Source organism: Phacochoerus africanus, chromosome 14 (assembly GCF_016906955.1).
Source record: "Phacochoerus africanus isolate WHEZ1 chromosome 14, ROS_Pafr_v1, whole genome shotgun sequence".
Lineage (NCBI taxonomy): Eukaryota > Metazoa > Chordata > Mammalia > Artiodactyla > Suidae > Phacochoerus > Phacochoerus africanus.
In genome coordinates, this window is record NC_062557.1 from 24,547,150 (window position 1) to 24,564,846 (window position 17,697).

At 44.1% G+C, this 17,697-nt stretch overlaps 1 protein-coding gene across 1 annotated transcript in view; it reads right to left on the reverse strand.

Moving 5' to 3' along the window:
• Positions 1–798: 798 nt before the first annotated feature.
• The window catches only part of SKAP1 (src kinase associated phosphoprotein 1), a 308,294-nt gene continuing 291,395 nt past the window's right edge, over positions 799–17,697 (reverse strand). The window contains exons 12-13 of the mRNA XM_047758216.1: positions 3,251–3,359; positions 799–1,156 (exon numbers count right to left, since the gene is read on the reverse strand). Coding sequence (XP_047614172.1) covers positions 3,258–3,359 — 102 coding nt within the window. The 3' untranslated portion in view covers positions 799–1,156; positions 3,251–3,257. The remainder of the gene's footprint in view (positions 1,157–3,250; positions 3,360–17,697) is intronic.

Sequence of the window (17,697 nt, forward strand, 5' to 3'; positions counted from 1 at the left end):
CAGGGCTATAGTGTGGTGGTTATAGAGGAGACAAAGGCTACTGCCAATGCAGGATTGCTCTGAATAGGACTGGCAACTGCCCAGTCACTCATCTCTCAAAATTTCTATAGAGTCAAGCAATACTAATAACTAAACCTTATTTAGAAGATACCATGTGCCAGGTGGTGTTCCAGGTACATTGCACAACTTTGGGTCAACTCTTTAGTCTCCTAATGACCCAAGGGATCCCCCTGCTAAAGTGAGGGAATTGTGGCATAAAAGCTCAAATAATCTGCTTGAGAGAACATATGTAGTAAACGGAGAAATGCGACTTACTCCCGGGCTGTCTGGTTCCAGGGTTTAGGTTCTTAGCCATTACGTTTGGCTATCTTCTCAAGACTCAAATAGCCAGAGTGCTAGGTGCAGGCAACAGGGAGAGGAAATGGGCTTCCTATGGCACGTCCCCGTCCCGCAGGACACAGTGGGGTGGTTTACCAAGACCCCAAAAGGAACTCTCCAATGTGCTGACTCCAAAGACTTGCTTCTAGCCCCGTCTCATTTCAGACAAAAAGAGGCAATGTTGGCACAAAAGGAAAAAATAACCAAGGAGGCAATGAGAGGAGGTCTGCGAAGCCGACCAGAAACCAGGCAAGCCTGGGATCCCGAGGTGGTTCTGCCCCAGCAGACAATCGCCAAGTCCCCTTCTTTGTCTGGGCTTTTGTTTTCTCTCAGGCTCTCCCTTCCTACTTTGTTTGGAGTGATGAGAATGCCCCGAGCCAGCCTTTTTATACCAGTACAAAAAGAAACACAACACCGTCATGCAGGGCAGGAACCAAATCTGAGGTTTATTCATGCTTTTCAAAGCAGCCAGAGCAACCAGCAACTTCCTCCTCCAAAGGTTTCCTTCTCTCTCACCTTCTCCGTGACAAGCCTGCGGAAAAGGCTGAGGTGGGTGTGTGGACTGTTTAGAGACTGGGTCAGCGATGAGGAGGCAGGTTCAGTAGCAGGTCTGCTGAATATGCTTCTTCTCATTTGTCTCAGTGGTGGTTTATAGAGACTTGGGTTTCTTCCGAAAAGAGAAGAGCCTGGCCTGTTGGTGGGCTGGCGGGGGTGGGGAATGGGAGCTCTCGATGATCAGTGTCTTCATAAAGGCAGGGGGGAAAAGAGGACAGGTGTCCTAATGGAGGAAAAATACATACATTTGCTTTTATGATTCAAAATACAGAAGAGGTAAGAGGTCAGAGGGTGAAAAGCATCTCCCTCCTACCATGTCTCACAGTCATATGGTTTCTTTGTCTTGGAAGCAACCAGTTGTCCCCATTTTCTTTCTCCTTCCAGTGAGAATCTCACACACACATAAACAATTGGAGACTCCCTTTTTACGCAAATGGAGCAAATTAGATCTACCCTTCTTTTTTTTTTTTCCTTTTAATGATCAACATATCTCAGAATGTATTCCATAGGTGCAGAGAGCTTCCTTTTTTTTTTTTTTTTTTTTAAACTGTTGCATAGTAATCAATTCTATGAGTTGCTACAGTTACTTGGAGAGGTCTCTACTGAACATTTAGGTCATTTGCAATTGTTTTCTATTGCAAGCAACCTTGGGAAAAGACACGCTCTTTGTGTATATGTCATTTTGCATGTGCACAAGGGTAGCTGAAGGATAAACTCCTCGGTGTGGACTTGCTGGGTTAAAGAGAATGAGGAGATAAACAGGTTTGTCACTAAATAAATGACAGAGTGAAGTAAGGTGAATTTATTTATATTTGACAGCAAAATTCCAACTCTTCTGCATTCATGGCCTGGAAATCGAGTCTTCATTGGGAAAATTATTAAGTCAAACCTTGAGCGAGAGGCCCGAGCTGGTCCTTCATGATTGTGCAAGGGCATCAGAGAATAAGATCTATCGTTATGTATTTTCCTACATGAACCACACGGCTGCTGCTGCACACCAGAGTGGGCCTTGGTCTGAAAGGTTGCAAGGCTAGTTTGTGTCACTGTCACCCCCAGTGACAAAGACTGCTTCCACTTCAGGCCGGAAGATGGAGCTAGCGACATCATGCTGGCCTTGGGTGCCCTCTATCACCATCCTAATTTTAATCCTATTGTCACCCTACCTAGCCAAAGCAAACACTCACTCCACTGTTTTAAAAGTATGATGTGGTTCTTGCTCATAAAACGCAAGCCATATTCTTTACTACCCAAACGTTAATTTAATTATGTTCCATAGGAATCCTCATACTGGATTCCTAATCTTGGCCAATCATATTGCTATGCACGGGCATGTGGGGGAAATGGTGCCCTGGATTTGATAACTGCGGATAAAGAAATCCAGACCTATCCTTGTGGCAAGAATTTTTTTTTCTTTTTTAGGGCCGCAACCATGGCACATAAGACGTTTCCAGGCTAGGGGGTCTAATCAGAGCTACGGTGCCGGCCTATGCCACAGTCACAGCAACACCAGATCCGAGCTGCATCTGTGACCTATACCACAGCTCATGGCAACGCTGGATCCTTAACCCACTGAGTGAGGCCAGGGATTGAATCTACAATCTCATGGTTCCTAGTTGGATTTGTTTCTGCTGCACCATGATAGGAACTCTGCAAAAATTCCTAATTGTTCTCCAATATCCATTCTCCCTTTTAAATTCATTAATGACCACCCCCCCATCACCACTTTTAAGTTGGACACACGTTCTACCTAAAAGAAAGCTTTCTTTGTGGCTCGGTATGTCTATATGTCCAAGTTGGTCAATGGAATGAAAGCAGAAGTGGTGTGTGTAACATCTGTGAGGTGTCCTTAAAAGGAGAGGAGAGGGTGTCCCTTCTCCTTTCATTTTCCCTTCCTGCTGAGTAGGATACAGACACGATAGCTGGAACTGGAGCATCCATATTGGGCCATGAGGTAACCATGCGAATGCTGACCACACACAGTGGAGCAAAAAGAGAAGGCACCTGGGACCTGGCTACCTTGGATTACTTACCTCCAGATTTTTGTAGAAGAGAAAAATAAATTTCTATGTTAATTAAATCAGTGTTATTTTGAGTTTTCTGTCATAGGTAGTTCATTGAACCTAATCCTGACTGTCACAGTCCCCCACTTTAGGAAAAACAATTACAGATTTATATTCTTTCAATGGTGAATTACTAGCATCACTTTTGGAAACGAAGAAAAGCTACTTCACTGGCAACTCTCATCCTTCACAGAGAAATGAAGGCATAGCCAACAAATACAAGGCATGGCCAACAAATTCATTGGCAATTCTGATACCTGGGCTTCATCTTTCTTCCACTTCAAAGGCAGTGGTGAGGTACTCCTTTGGAACAATCCCAATGAGGCTGTTCATTTCTCCTACCCACCAGCCATACATGTTATACTCCTGAAAAATGAAAAGAGGATGCCTTCAGTTGGAATTTAGTCATGCTTCTGTTAATCTTTTTTAATCTGTTAATGACTGCATGGGAGACTCTGCTGGGTGGTTTCTTTGTTGACACTACAGTACAACTTAACACCCCTGATGGGATTACTAAATTAAAAAAAGTTATCTAGAGGAAGACAGCAAACTCTGCTTTCCTTTTGCCATCTTTCTGTCTATCTTGAAAATTTAGCACATTTGGTGCTATTGCTGAACCTAAAGAGCGTGTCTTTTACCAAGCAGAGTGGAATGGCTTCTTCGAGGAAAGCTGGGCACACCCTAAAATGCCAGACCACTAAAGATATTCAGGGAGTTGGGTCATAGTTCAAATCAATAATATTTACCAAGCATCTTCTATGTGCGAAGTGCTGTTTGAGTTCCCACGAGATAGATTATGATGAATCAACACTGCTTGCTCCCTGGGAGTTTATAGCACAGAGTAATGAGCTATGGAGTCAGACAGACTGGGATCTAGTCCCCATTTGGTCATTTAGTAGCCATGTGACTGGAGGGTCTCCTAGCTTTAACTTCCTCCTCTGTAAGAGTAGGGATAATATTACCCTCCCCTGTTTTGGGATATAAGTGATGCTGCAGACATGAAAACAATTCAAAGTGTCTGATACACAGTAGGTGCTCTAAACATTGGCTTTCTCCCTTGGAAGAGGTGGGAGGTTGACATCAGTAATGATGGGCAGGACAAAAGAGCCATAGAAAGGAGAGTTCCCTTGCGGTGCAGCCGGTTAGGGATCTGGCTTTGTCACTGTAGTGGGCTTGGGTCACTGCTGTGGTGTCGGTTCAATCCCTGGCCTGGGAACTTCCACATTATCTAGGTGTGGCAAAAAAAAAAACAACCCCAAACACCAAACAAAGAGCCATAGAAAGGGGCAAACAAGAAAGGGAATGAGAGGGTTTAAAAAGAAGGACAGTCACAGAGTTGAGAACAGAGCTCCTTGAATACTGAAGATCTTAAAAGCACGGCAGATGTTGAACACTATGGGGCTATTCCTAAAAGCACTATAACATATTTTCCTTCTTTTGAAAGAAGTGAAATTTAGGAATACATGGGAAATATATGTATTCCATTTCAGCTGGATTTGGGTACTGAGGAGCTAATGCTTTAAGCCTTGTGCACACCTGGCTGCTGAGTCCTAGGGGGGAAAAAAAAGAAAACTAGGTTGGTGACACAAATTCTGGGTCAACCAGTTATCTTTTTGTTTCTTTTTGATCGTATATCTTCCTTCTTCCAACTCTGCCTCTCCCTTCCTCTCAGCAGTTGACCTTTTTTCCACCTTGAAGGAAGAGAAAAGAGAAGCCACCCAAACAGGAACTTACCTTTGTTGACAACCACCTTTCTTTCTCAATAAAGTGGAGAAGGTGTCCCTTTCCTGGCTTGCTTTATTTATTTATTTATCTTTTTAGGGCCGCACCTGGGGCATATGGAAGTTCCTAGGCTAGGGGTTGAATTGGACTACAGCTGCCAGCCACAGCAGCTCGGGATCTGAGCTTCATCTGCGACCTACACCACAGCTCATGGCAACACCGGATCCTTAACCCACTGAGCAAGGCCAGGGATCGAACCTGCATCCTCATGGATGCTAATCGGATTCGTTTCCACTGAGCCACAACGGGAACTCCCCTCTCTCTCTTGGCTTTAGACTGGTCCTCACACTTGCCCTTGTAACCCTTCTGCTTCCTTTCTTAGGTTCTGAGAAATCTGACCTCTGCCTCCCATGTAAATGGCCCCTTCCATCAGCACCAAAGTGGGTTCGAGTCTCTTTTGTCTTTGCAAACAACTATTAAATAGTCCCCACCGCATGTCTACTTCCCATTTCTACTGCTCTATGCGGACTGCCAATTCACAGTCAGATTTATTTTATTTTTTAATTTTTTAATTTTTTTTTTGGTCTTTTTCCTATTTCCTGGGCCGCTCCCTCGGCATATGGAGATTCCCAGTCTAGGGGTCAAAACAGAGCCACAGCCACCAGCCTACGCCAGAGCCACAGCAACGCGGGATCTGAGCCTCATCTGCAACCTACACCACAGCTCAAGGCAACGCCGGATTATTAACCCACTGAGCAAGGGCAGGGACCGAACCAGCAACCTCATGGTTCCTAGTCAGATTCGTTAACCACTGCGCCACGACGGGAACTCCCACAGTCAGATTTATTGAAAGAATTTATTTCACTTAGCGCTCCAACTTCTTGCTTTCTACTCACTCTTTGAACCACTCTAATCGGGCTTCTGCTTCCTCAGTCCACTTACACTTCCTCTCGGTGTCTCCTAGAACCTCCTTATTGCTCAGATTCTATGGGTACTTTTGTCTTTAACTTACTTGGTCTCTCTGCAGTGCTGGCACTATGGACCCTTCTTGAGGTATTTTCTTCTTTTAGTTTCTACAATTACACTTATCCTGGTTTCCTTCCTACCTCTTTGGTGGCTTCTTTTCCTTCTCATCTTTATCCCTCCGTTTAGGGTGGTTTTCCCAGTTGCCTTCTGACCTGATGTGCTTTCCTTCCACAGTCTTATATAGCTGTGTGGTTTAGCCACCATGCCTGTGTGAACGACTCACAACCATAGCTCTAGCCCACATCGAAGGGTTGGATCCCAAAGCTTAACTACATGTCCATCGAGCTGCTCAAATTCAGTATACTCTAAAGTTGACCATCATCTCGCCTCTATCTCATTCCCATTCTGAAGCCATCTTGACCACCTCTGTTCTTTAGCTCAGTGAGTGGTCCCACTAGGGACTCAGTTACTCAAGCCAGAAACCCAAGAGCTGTTCCCAGTTTCACCCTCCTCTTCCAGTCAGTCCTTGAGTTCTGTCAATTCGCTTTCCAAAATATTACTGGAATCCATCTACTTCTCTCCATTCCCATTGCCAGTCCCCTGGAGTCATGTCACTGTCCTCTCTTGTGAGGGCCACAGATACAACCTCTAGATTGGTTTCTGCATCTCCGTTCTTGTTCCCCTCCTATCTGTTCTTCATTCTGTAGCCAGAATCTTTCTAAAAGGCACACTGACACCACTTCTCTGCTTGAAACCTTTAAGTGAGTTCCTCTCGCCTATTGTCAATTTCTTAAAAAGGTAGACAAGGCTCTGAATGACCTAGTCACACTCGCCGCCCGGCACTGTCATGTATGCCCTAAATCTAGTGGACCTTTAGTAAAAGCAAACTTGTCTCTGCTGCTCCCAAGGGCCACAGTTTCTCTCACCTTGGAGCTTTTCCTCTGCCTCTACTTCCTTCCTCCCTTTCATGGGGCTCACTCCTAAGCAGCCTTCAGGTTTCAATTTCTGAGTCTCTCTAGAAGCCTCTCCCTGCCACTCTGACGGTGTGGGGGCCCCAGCTCCATGGTCCAGAGCGTTGTGCCCTGTGCTTCCCTGGAAATGAATTCATCACGCTGGCTTGTATCTGCCTGCCTTTGTCTTACTGCCAATCACTAGGTGGGAAGTTGTGTGGGAGTTGGGACCTTGCAGGCTTTGTTTGCTCTTGTATTCTCAGCACTCAGCGTGGTGCCTGGCATAGAATGGGGGGGGGAGAAACCCCAACACCTTGTTAAATGAGGTTATGAAGAAATGAAGGGAGCAGTGGGGATTTATACTCCCAGTTGAGTAGATTTAGTTACAACCAACGCCAAAATATTCCCTGGTGATTGAACTGCTTGTGGCAGGAAGAGAGCAACTGCCTTTGGAGACGGTTTTCCCAAAAGGCTCCCTAAATACCACGAAGAGAGTCTCTAATGCTCTTAGAAGTGAGACTACTGAGTTGATCCTAACAGGAACAGGGAATTACCTTCTAAAAGTCGGTCTTAAATAAACGAATGTGTCCACCCCCATCCCTGACGGTGCCCACCACACCTTCTCATTGCCTCCCTGCCCCGAGGAGGAGGGGGCCAACTTCCCCCTACAGTCTGTCCTGCCTTATGGGAAATTAACCAGAATCCCTCCCTATGCCTGTCAGGACATTTTTCTTTTTCTTTCTTTCCTTTTTTTAGGGCCATATCCCTGGGCTAGGGGTCAAATCAGAGCTGCAGTTGCCTATGCCACAGCCACAGCAACTATCCAAGCTGCATCTTTGACCTACACTGCAGCTTGCAGCAACACCAGATCCTTAACCCCCTGAGCGAGGCCAGGGATTGAACCTGCATCTTCACGGACACTATGTTGGATTCTTAACAGGAACTCCTGTCAGGACGTTTTATTTTATTATTATTTTTTCTTTTTAGGGACACACCTGCGGAATATGTAGGTACCCAGGATAGGAGTCTAATTGGAGCTGTAGCCACCAGCGTACACCACAGCCACAGCAATGCAGGATCCGAGTGGCATCTGTCTTTCTCTCTCACTGAACTCTTAAAAACTCCAGCTTTAGCTTTTCTGCTGTCTCACTGGCAGAGAGTGAGCACAGTGAGGCCTGTCTTTTGATCAAAGTCAGCTTGCTTAAACACGTATGAAGTGTGGTCTTCTACCTGCCAGATGCTGTCATCTTCATCACCTGGGGGGCTCAGCCAGGGCGTTCTCTCCCCAGGGACCGTTCAAGGCTTCCAACTCTGATTCACACTTGGCAACATCCCCCTTTAGCCGTAATGCCAGGAGTAGGGACTGAGCCTTGGGAAGGTGCTCTCTGCCAGCTCAAAGAGGGTGCAAACAGGAAGCAGATGAGGCACAGCAGGACACCTGCAAAGGCCGGGCTCCCAGTCAGCGTGCTCTTGCTCGAGGGGAACACTGACCCTGCCGACTGCAGATGCAGAAGTCTCACCACAGCAGTGAGAGCTGGAATGAGTGAAATCAACTCTCTGCCCTTCAAAACAAAGGAGCAGGCAGAAGTATAAGGAGGATGGCACAGTCTCCGAGACCATATGAATCCTGCTGAGGCAGCCTAGGAGCTTAATCAAAGCACCTACAGGTCTTGGGATCTGACTGCCTTTTCCAGATTTCATCCCTTGGCTGGATACTCGAAAAAGGCTGCAGGGCTGAGATGTTTAAAGTATGAATGGAAAATTTCTAGCCTTCTCTTTCCCTATCACCCCCCATGCATTGCTCCAGCCCAGCCTGAACACCACGAGGTATTTTAAAATAATTTCTACTTTGATGAATTGCTGGGGAGTCCACAATTGCTCATAATCAAAGGGAGAAAAATGCAAATGAGATCCGGCCGAGAACTATCACCACCAAACGTTTATTTCACTGCACAGTGCCAAAAAGAATTAAAACAACATTAAACTCACAGCAATCATGTTTAAGCCCTCGTTTCCAAGTGCCAAATTGCACCACTCTGGATCATACAGATGTTCGTTAATTATGCTAATTTTTATTAAACTATTAAAGTGGAGAGAGTACTGGCTCAGCCAGGCAGACCCCAGCTCTGAATGAACTCTGCTCTTGTCTAGAGGTGCTAATTTACTGCATTTTTATTAAGTTGCTGATTCTTGGATTTTAGATTTGGGATGGCAGAGAGAACTGAATTCCTGGGATCAACATTTTCAATAAAGTTTGACTTCTTTCTGCCCAGATGTTTGGAAGGACCAACTGGAAAAATGCCTGAGATGGTCCCAGGAGGTCTGAAATCCCCAGCGAGGGAGAGTTTCTAACTTCAAGATGGGAATCACACACCTACAAGTGACAATGTTAGGGAATCAGATTTATACAGGCTCCACACTCTGTAACTCCCTATACGCTGTGTGTGGTAGAGCTAAGATGTTAATTGTACAAAATTGTTAATTGAAGATGCTTTAGATAAGAATATAAAAAGCGATTTAAAAACTCCGACCCTTTACATCGTGCTTGCTTCTTGCCACAAAGTCTTTTAAGAAGTCTGTCACTCAAAAATAGTACAATGTCAGGAGTTCCAGTGGTGGCTCAGTGGAAACGAATCTGACCAGCATCCATGAGGATGCAGGTTCCATCCTTGACTTTGCTCAGTGGGTTAAGGATCTGGCGTTGCTGTGAGCTGTGGTGTAGGTCACAGACGTGGCTTGGCTCCCGAGTTGCTGTTGCTGTGGCTGTGGCATGGGCCTGCGGCTATAGCTCGGATTCAACCCCCAGCCTGGGAATCTCCATGTGCCTTGGGTGTGAGCCTAAAAAGACCAAAAAAAAAAAAAGAAGAAGAAAAAGAAAAAATAGTACAATGCGTGGTTGGTTCTCATCAGACATTTTTTAGGCTTGATTAAACGTCTCTCTTCCTCAGCATCCACCCTGCCCTACCTCCCTGAACCCCTCAAATGAAGAAGTCTTAAAAATGAAGGCGGGCTACTTGGACTCTGTTATCTGGTGGGAGAAGCTATTGGCCTGGCTGGGCAGAGTATTGAGAGAACCTGAAATAGACACAGCGCTGGCCATCATCAACAATCGGAAGTGTTTATGGGGGACCGCACATTGCCATAAAAGGATTTATGCTGCTAATCTCCATCAACAAGGAAAAACAAACAAACAAACCAAAAAACCCACCAAACCTGCCATAAAAAGAAGAGCAAATTCTATAAACAAAAAAGCAGTACGGCCACCAACCACGGACACGTTGCACAGCTTGACTCTGCCTCCAGTGGTTTCCTGTTGCTGTTTATGGTTTCAAGACTATCAGGGACCTCCTCAGTGCTCCTCCTGTCACAGGGCCCTGAGTCCCTGTGTGGTGCTGCAAATACCCTGTCAGTAGGTGTCAGGGGATATTGGGAGGGAAAACCAGCAGGCGCCTATCATAAGCCTTAAAAGAGATTAAATACCCCTACGCCATGATTGCTACATTTTAATTTCTCTCCTCCCTGCTGGTTCCTATTTGTATACGCTCTTCCATGGCTCCCCTGGAGTAGCACAGACATGACCTGGAATGACCATCCTGTCTAGGGATGAGAATTCAATTTCTAGGCTCAGTGAATCCTAGGCTGTTCCAACAAAAAGATGTCACCATCCTCTAGGGCACAGATTCTCAAACTGGAGTCTGTGAACCCCTGGCCCATCTGCGGATGGACGCAAAGGGATCTTTGAATTCCTTGAAACGGGTCTAAAATCTGTGTACATGTGTTCACGTGTCTTGTGCCTGGGGTGACGCCCAGATCTTACATCAGATTCTCAAAGGGTTTATGAATGTTTCCCAACCAGCACTTTAGGGGGAAAATACAAGGAACTTTGTGGCACTTGGGCCCAGTGTGGCCATCTCCCCACTACCCCCGCTTTTAAAATACAGTGAAAGGAAACAAGAATCCTGCCATGTTGGGTTTCCTAGGGCTCAGCCCTTCATATGCCAAGTCTGTTCTTCGTCCAAGGCTGACCAAGCCTGCTTATCCCTTTTAAAGCCCCCCTCCCCCGCCCCATCTCTTTAACTGTGACTTTGAAGTTGTGGTGGATTCTCATAACTTCCATTCGAATCCCCACGTGATGGTTTTTGGAGCAAGTTACTTGACACTGTCAGTTCCCCTGAGAACGTTCCTAATGGAAACATCCTCTTTTCACAATGAACTGGGCTTCAATAAGCCTCCGCGGAAGAAGATTCCCAGAAAATGGCTCATACTTTTGTTCATTTAACCATAAAAGTTCACCATATCAGTGCTTGTAAACAAAAGAATTCCTCTTCAAGAGAGCAATCAATCAGCCCCTAACATGAAAGATCAATAAATGCTTGATAAATGTATGGGAAAGGCCAAATCAATCACAGAATTATTGGTTTATGATTGCTTATTTCTCTTATTAGTGCTTTGTGCATCATATATTATCATTAGTAAAGATGGGGAATTTGAATTCCTAAGCAGGGTAGATTATAATATTTCCAAGGTCAGTCAAAAACATTATAGTTTTGCCCTGGATTGGCCTGGAATTTCTCTACTAAAATCCAGCATTGGGAAGTTAACGCTTTGTGACGCTATTGAAAATTATGAAATAAATTGAGGCCTCTAACTCAGCACCCTTCCAGCTGCTGAGAAAAACAGGTCTGGGAACAGGAATTGTTCACCACAGGCAAACAGGTGCCCGTTTTTCAGGGCAAATGGTTTTATGAAGAGATTTTTTGCCGAAGGAGAAAGGAAGTGGTCAGTTGGGTGGACAGAGGATTAGTCTGTTGGAACATATGAAAGGATCAGAGCCCAACACCTGGCTGAAACCTTGGGTAGCCTGGCGGCCTCTCAAGTTTCACATGGAGTTTTAAGTTCTTGGCAATCATTTTCTCTTTTTTCCATTATTCGGAGTTTTGGTCTATAAGTCACGATAAAAATGAATCATTAAATTTGCCTCAATTGAACCTGTCTTATTATTAGATTTCAGGGAACTTGCTAACCTGGAGGCTGGTGAGCCTGGATCTGAGGTTGGTGGGGAGAACTTGTAAGTCTAAGAAAGGCAACGTCGAAAGGTCAGTGACAGCAGCTGGGAGGCACTTGGTAATGACTCTCCAAAGCTCCCTGTCCACAAAGAGCTGAGTGTTGTGAGGAGAAGAGGAGTGTGCCAGCTAGATGGAGGGGCTGAGAGTCCTAAGTGCAAGGGACTATGCAGCCTCAAGTCTGAACGGATGTCCCGAACTGTGTGTGAGTGGGTAATGACCAAGCCAAGGCCAGGAAGGGGTGCAGGACCTGTGCACAGACTGGCCATTGTTAGTGATGGACGTGTGTGCAAAACACAGAGTGTGTGTGACAGAAAAAAACCATAAACTGGGAAGGCAAGAGGGAAGGTGGAGTGGGGCTGTAGGGACAAGAGAAAGCAGAAAGAAACATACAACTTGAACTTTCACCTAAAGAAGAGAAAGGATAAAGGGAAGGTAAACACTTTGCAGATACAAAAAAGCAAGGTGCCAAGTGCAGAATTCAGGAACAATAGAGACACAGCACCATTTCGGAGCTGATAGAATTGTGATACCATGTGAGACGGCGTATTAATATGTATTCCATAAACTGTGCAGCTCGCAGCTCTGCACCGCTCTGTTTTGCTCTGACCGCAGTACCAGCCTCAGGCACCACAACACAATTTGGAAACAATGTGACGGAAATGTTTAATCTGCTCGGCCCATCTGTGCTGCGTATTTCTCCAGATCTCCCTGAGAGAGGCGCCTTGAATCTCCACATTGCCTTTAATATTCTCCTAAATCACCTCCGCACTGCACTTCAAGGGCCATTGCTACAATATCACAGGTTCATCTAAAGTGCAATTGGGGGGGGGGGGTTGGGGGAGGCGCAGGCCAGGATATTTTTTATTTTAAAATAATTTCCAGAGATCATCTTTTTTGCTTCCTTTAAAAAAAGAAGAAAAGTTATTCTACTGTTGCCGTAAGGTTATTGAGGTTGTTTGGTGCAAAACAGGGAAGGATAGGGTGGAATCCCTCTCTAAAGAATTATTTTTATTAATCTTGATTCCCTCAGTTGGACATGGGAGGAGGCGAGCAGATGCTCTCGTTTCCTCTCATACGTTCTTCTCTTAACCCTGCACCTTGCTAGGTTGATGTGTTCACTGGGGGCTGGTGCATCTCTGCTTTACCCTCTCAGCACCAGGTATCAGTTTGACCCTGCTCTGCTCCAAACAAAGCCATCTCGCTCAGGCTAGGTACACTTAGCCTTGGTCACCACACCCTCACCAGGAAGGGACACCGTCTATGTCATGAATTTTAGCTTAAAATCTTAGGTTTTCTCTCTGGAGGCACAGATGTCGAGCATCAGATTTCCACAGCCTTTGCTCCACTTGATTTTGTCAGATTCAGTGTTCTGGGGCTAGAACGTAGGAAGCTGGGGTGGGTTTTGGAGAAAGAGGGGATGACAAGTCACCATGTTCCAGACGTTAGACAAATGGAAAGGAGTTGCTTATCACCAAGAAAATTAGGATTCCTTTTGCTATGTGAATTAAAGAAATGAATAATTTAATCCGCAAGATTGTTCCGGCGAGGGAAAGGCAACGTCCCAGTTGCGGAGCCTACAGCCTGTCGGTGTGTTACATCATCTGCACACATAGGCGTTTCCATGACAACTGCTTATAGCTTCATTTCCTGGATCCCTCTAGGGGGTGTCACAGCCAGATCCACCTGCTTTTCACCCTACCCTCGGTGGGGTCATGGTAAGGTCGCCAGAATAAATGAACGCGGGTACTAATGATCTGTTTACTGCTGTTTATGCTCTGTGTGTGTCAGGGGCACGCACATTTAGAGAGCTCATTATGGTTGCAATTAGAATGCACCATCGCTAGATATTTAACTCCTTTTTCTTTTAAATTAGCATTTTAATAACATTCTTTGAGCAGAGAAACAAAATGACCATTTTTCACGGACAAACTTCTAGCTGTAGGTGCAACTTTAATGGCAAAGTTGTGAAGGGGAAAGAAGGGAGAAAAAAAAAAGGCCATTTTTACTACTTTCACCCTCCTCCTTACCAAAAGGATATTTTTATTTGCTTTCTAACACACTCAATTTCCTAAATTTGTTTTGAATCCAATTATTTTGGGTGGTTTAAAGTACCGCACTCTTGTTGGACGGAAATTAGCAGCTATTGAAATTAACTTTCTATGTGACCTGTGAAAGGGGCTAAAATAATTACAAGTGTGTATAAGAAACCTTTCTCCAAAAGACCCTAGCTGTAGGATCAGGCTGTGATCTGATGCTACCATTATTAAATATCTTTATACGGTAATTGCAAGGGCTATTTTCTTTAAAAAGGTGATTGCAATCATTGTTTTTGCTTTATAATTCTTAGGATTATCTTATAGAGAATGACAAAAATCTTGCCAAATTTTCGTCATTACAAACAGGATAAATAAGAAGCAGAAAGAATGAAAATAATACGGTATCATTTGCCATTTAAAAAAGGTGAGATCTTGGAGCTTCGGAAAGCAAGACAGAACAGGAATGATACAGCATAGAGACCCACTGGGTCAGAATGTTCCAACAGGCACTGCTTTTTAGGAATCAGCGAACACCTTTGCTAGGTGTTTATAGATGCTCTGTTTGTGGAAAGTACAGTGAAAAATAACAATTTGAATGTTTCGATTATCTTTCCCAGTCTGTTCCATTTTCATTATTTATTTCCTATAAATCGGGACCTTGCTGAACATAATTCTACAGACAAGGAGGTGGATGGGACAGCCAATGTGAACGGGGAGATAGATGGTGGGTGCGTGTAAGATAGATGCTATGCGTTTATGAAAAGGAGCAGTTTGCCTGCATGTGAACATCCACAAAGTAGAGCAAGCAAGCGTGTAAACTATAACGGGTATTTATAGGTGGAAAAAAAGGTGCAAGGAAGATTGTATGGGAATAAGCAGACTGAGCCTGGAAAGCGTTTGCTTTTTCCTTACCCTCTTGGAATCCACGTCCAAGTTCCCCTAAAATGTCCCATGCTTGCTGTGGCTCCTGTGAAACCTCACAAGCCTTTTCATGACAACAGATGGGGGATTTCACAGCCAGAAGACGCAGGAGGTCAACAGTTGAAAAGCAAGAGTTAGAAAAGAGAGATCTTTATCGCCATCAAAACAATCCCACTAAAAAACCTTCGAAAGATAGGAGGAAAAAAATTTAAAGACATAGCAGGAAAGAAAAAGAGCCTTTACAAAAATGCAGGTTTAAAATGTTTATGCTTGTGTATCAGCCTAGTTGCACCTTAGACTCTGCCGTTTCATAAATAAAATACGGATAGCATCGACTATAATTTGGTGATAGCTACCCCAGGACATATCTAGATGCACTTCTGTTATTTTAATTAAATACTGCATTATGGTTTGTGACAACTACATAGCTACAGCGTAAATGAATTCGGAATTAAAGTGTTACTTAGGCATCCAGTAATTTTTGTTTCATTCCTCAGTTTTACAAAGCAAATAGCTATAAAATCAAGATGTTTGTTCATTTACAGATGGAGCAGGATTGTTGTCGCTGTTTTTTTCTCCCTAATCCTCATGCACAAAAAGAAGAGAGAGCTCAGAGTCTGGCTCCCGACACTCTTAGCTTATGAGCCACATCACGAAGAAAAACACATCCTCTTGACTATAATGTGAAATGCTGAATATTAATTGCTGGTATTAAGCTTATCTTTCTAGCCGGGTCCTGTCTTTTAACAATTACTCTGATGGGCTGCAGTCTTGCACTGCCAGGAGATTTTTCTGCTTTGTTTAACAGTTAGAAATGCATTTTATTTTGTAAAAAAAAAAAAAAAAGAAAGAAAAAGAAAGGAAAAAAAACCCTTAAAGTTCATAATCCTCCTTGGAAGTTTTTAGTATCTGCAACTCTTGCCAAACATAGTATATTAGTGGGGACAGAGAAACCGCCGAAGCTCTTTGCTGAAAGGGTGATGCACGTTTCTGTATCTAAAAGAAAAAATATTTTTCATTCTAGCAATATTAATGTTTCCTTAACAAAACTGGAGAGGGCATTACAATGTGATGTAATCGGTTGGTCAGTTTAAATGTCACGTCACTAGCAAATCACAAGAAAGGTTCAGAATATTCTCATCTAACAGGCATGGATTTTCCCTCCACATTTATATGGTAGAGTAAAAGGATTTTTGTTCAAACCTGAGGATTTAATTGTATCTTGAACGTGTCATATGCCAAGATGAAAGTTTTTAAATAGCAAGTTTTCTGAAACCATTGTCTATCATTTCTAGTTTTTGAGAGTCAATATAATCTTTTTATTAGCCTTAAATACCACCCGTCGGGCAACATCTGCTAATTCCAGCTTTTTTGTGTTCTAACCAATTACCCCCAGCCCTCCATAACTAATCCTATAAACTGCATAGAAGTTACTGCCCTGCATGTCTGCAATGAGGTTATAATTTGCTTCAATATTTTGCTAGTTTCGTTGCAGAGCTGGAGCCACACACTACCAAGAAACGCTGGTAGACAGAGCTTTGGGGAGGCTGAGTTGCTTTTGAGAAAATAATTACACAGAAACAAAGCTTTTGTGACTCCTTTTAAATTGAGCATCTCACCGAAATGTCATCCAGCCTCTTTGGCAGATTAGTGAGGAGTTTATTACTAAATCTCTGTCTAATAAACGTGCAGTTGACTCTGGAGGAGCTGCTTGTTATAATACTGGCAGTGGGAAATGGAGGGAATGTCACCGTTAAAGACACAAATTTTCCCCATAATATATTCGAATGGAAACCTCTGAATCCAATACTACATGGGCATATCTAATAAATTCACAATATTTCAGTCTCAACAGCCTTCACCGGTTAGTTTTAAAGATTTATGTGGTAAAAAATTACTCAGTGATGAATATGGTTTATTCTGTGCAGTATTGGAGGTATAAGGAATTAAACTACCGTCTTTAACAGTGAATTTATTATTACCTCTGTCAAAAGACGAAGCCTTTAACAGCATTTGTTATAAATTCACTGCAAAATAAATGGCTGGAATTTTTTACACTGGAGTTTGTAAAGCATCAGGCGTTTCTGAGCATTAACCTAACCCTGCCATGGCTTATATGGTTCTAGGTAAACATTTCTGTCTGGGTCTCACGGTTAATTATCTGATCTGGGACTTTCCACCTGACTGAAAGGGGTGTGTGTGTGTGTGTGTGTGTGTGTGTGTGTAGCAAGTGAAGGGTCTTGTCTGGGACAACAGTTCAGGAGTAAGGAGATTAAAAGGGAAAAGGCCAATTTTATTCTCTTTTTTAAAAAAGATAGGTTTTATAATAAATGGCCAGGGTTTAGAGGACAGGGTTGCTATGCAGTCAGGCCTCTTGTTTGCAGGTTTATATGCACACATATGCATGCGCGTGCGCACGCGCACACACACACATGCACACACACAAACACCCTCTCCCTTTTGTCCTCTCTTAGAATGGGTGTCCTCTCATTTATAAAAATTACCTGGAAGGAATGAGGCTGCCAGGGTTTGTTCTAGACGATTGGTTCCTGTCTGGGGGAAAGGAATGGCCTCCACTGAATTTGACCGGTGTATGACCGTTGCCTTCCAGCTGACCCCAAATCCCATTCCCATCCTCCTAACTCTGTGGCCTCCCATAGGGGTTATTAATGAGACAAAACACCACCATCATCGTCTTCGTCATCACAGCGCAGTGTTGACCTGCTTGTTAACATGAAATGGGGTGATAGGGACAGCTTCTGCTTCTCTTTTGTATCATCATAAATGAGAAAAGATATTTTCTGATGGTACCCCCCCCCCCCTTACTGCCCACCCCCCCGTTAGGTCAGAGGTGAATGATAGCTCTTTGGCAGGCATTGATCAGTTTCATCACCATGTTTGCGCAGCCTGGGCCCCAGGCCTGTATTCCCCCTACTTCCTACCCCTGAATTACCTCCCCAGTTACCCTGCCCATCCCCCACTCAGTCAAGCAGAGGGTAATGGTGCCTGAGGAAGTCCTAAATGGACACTAGATGTCACCAAA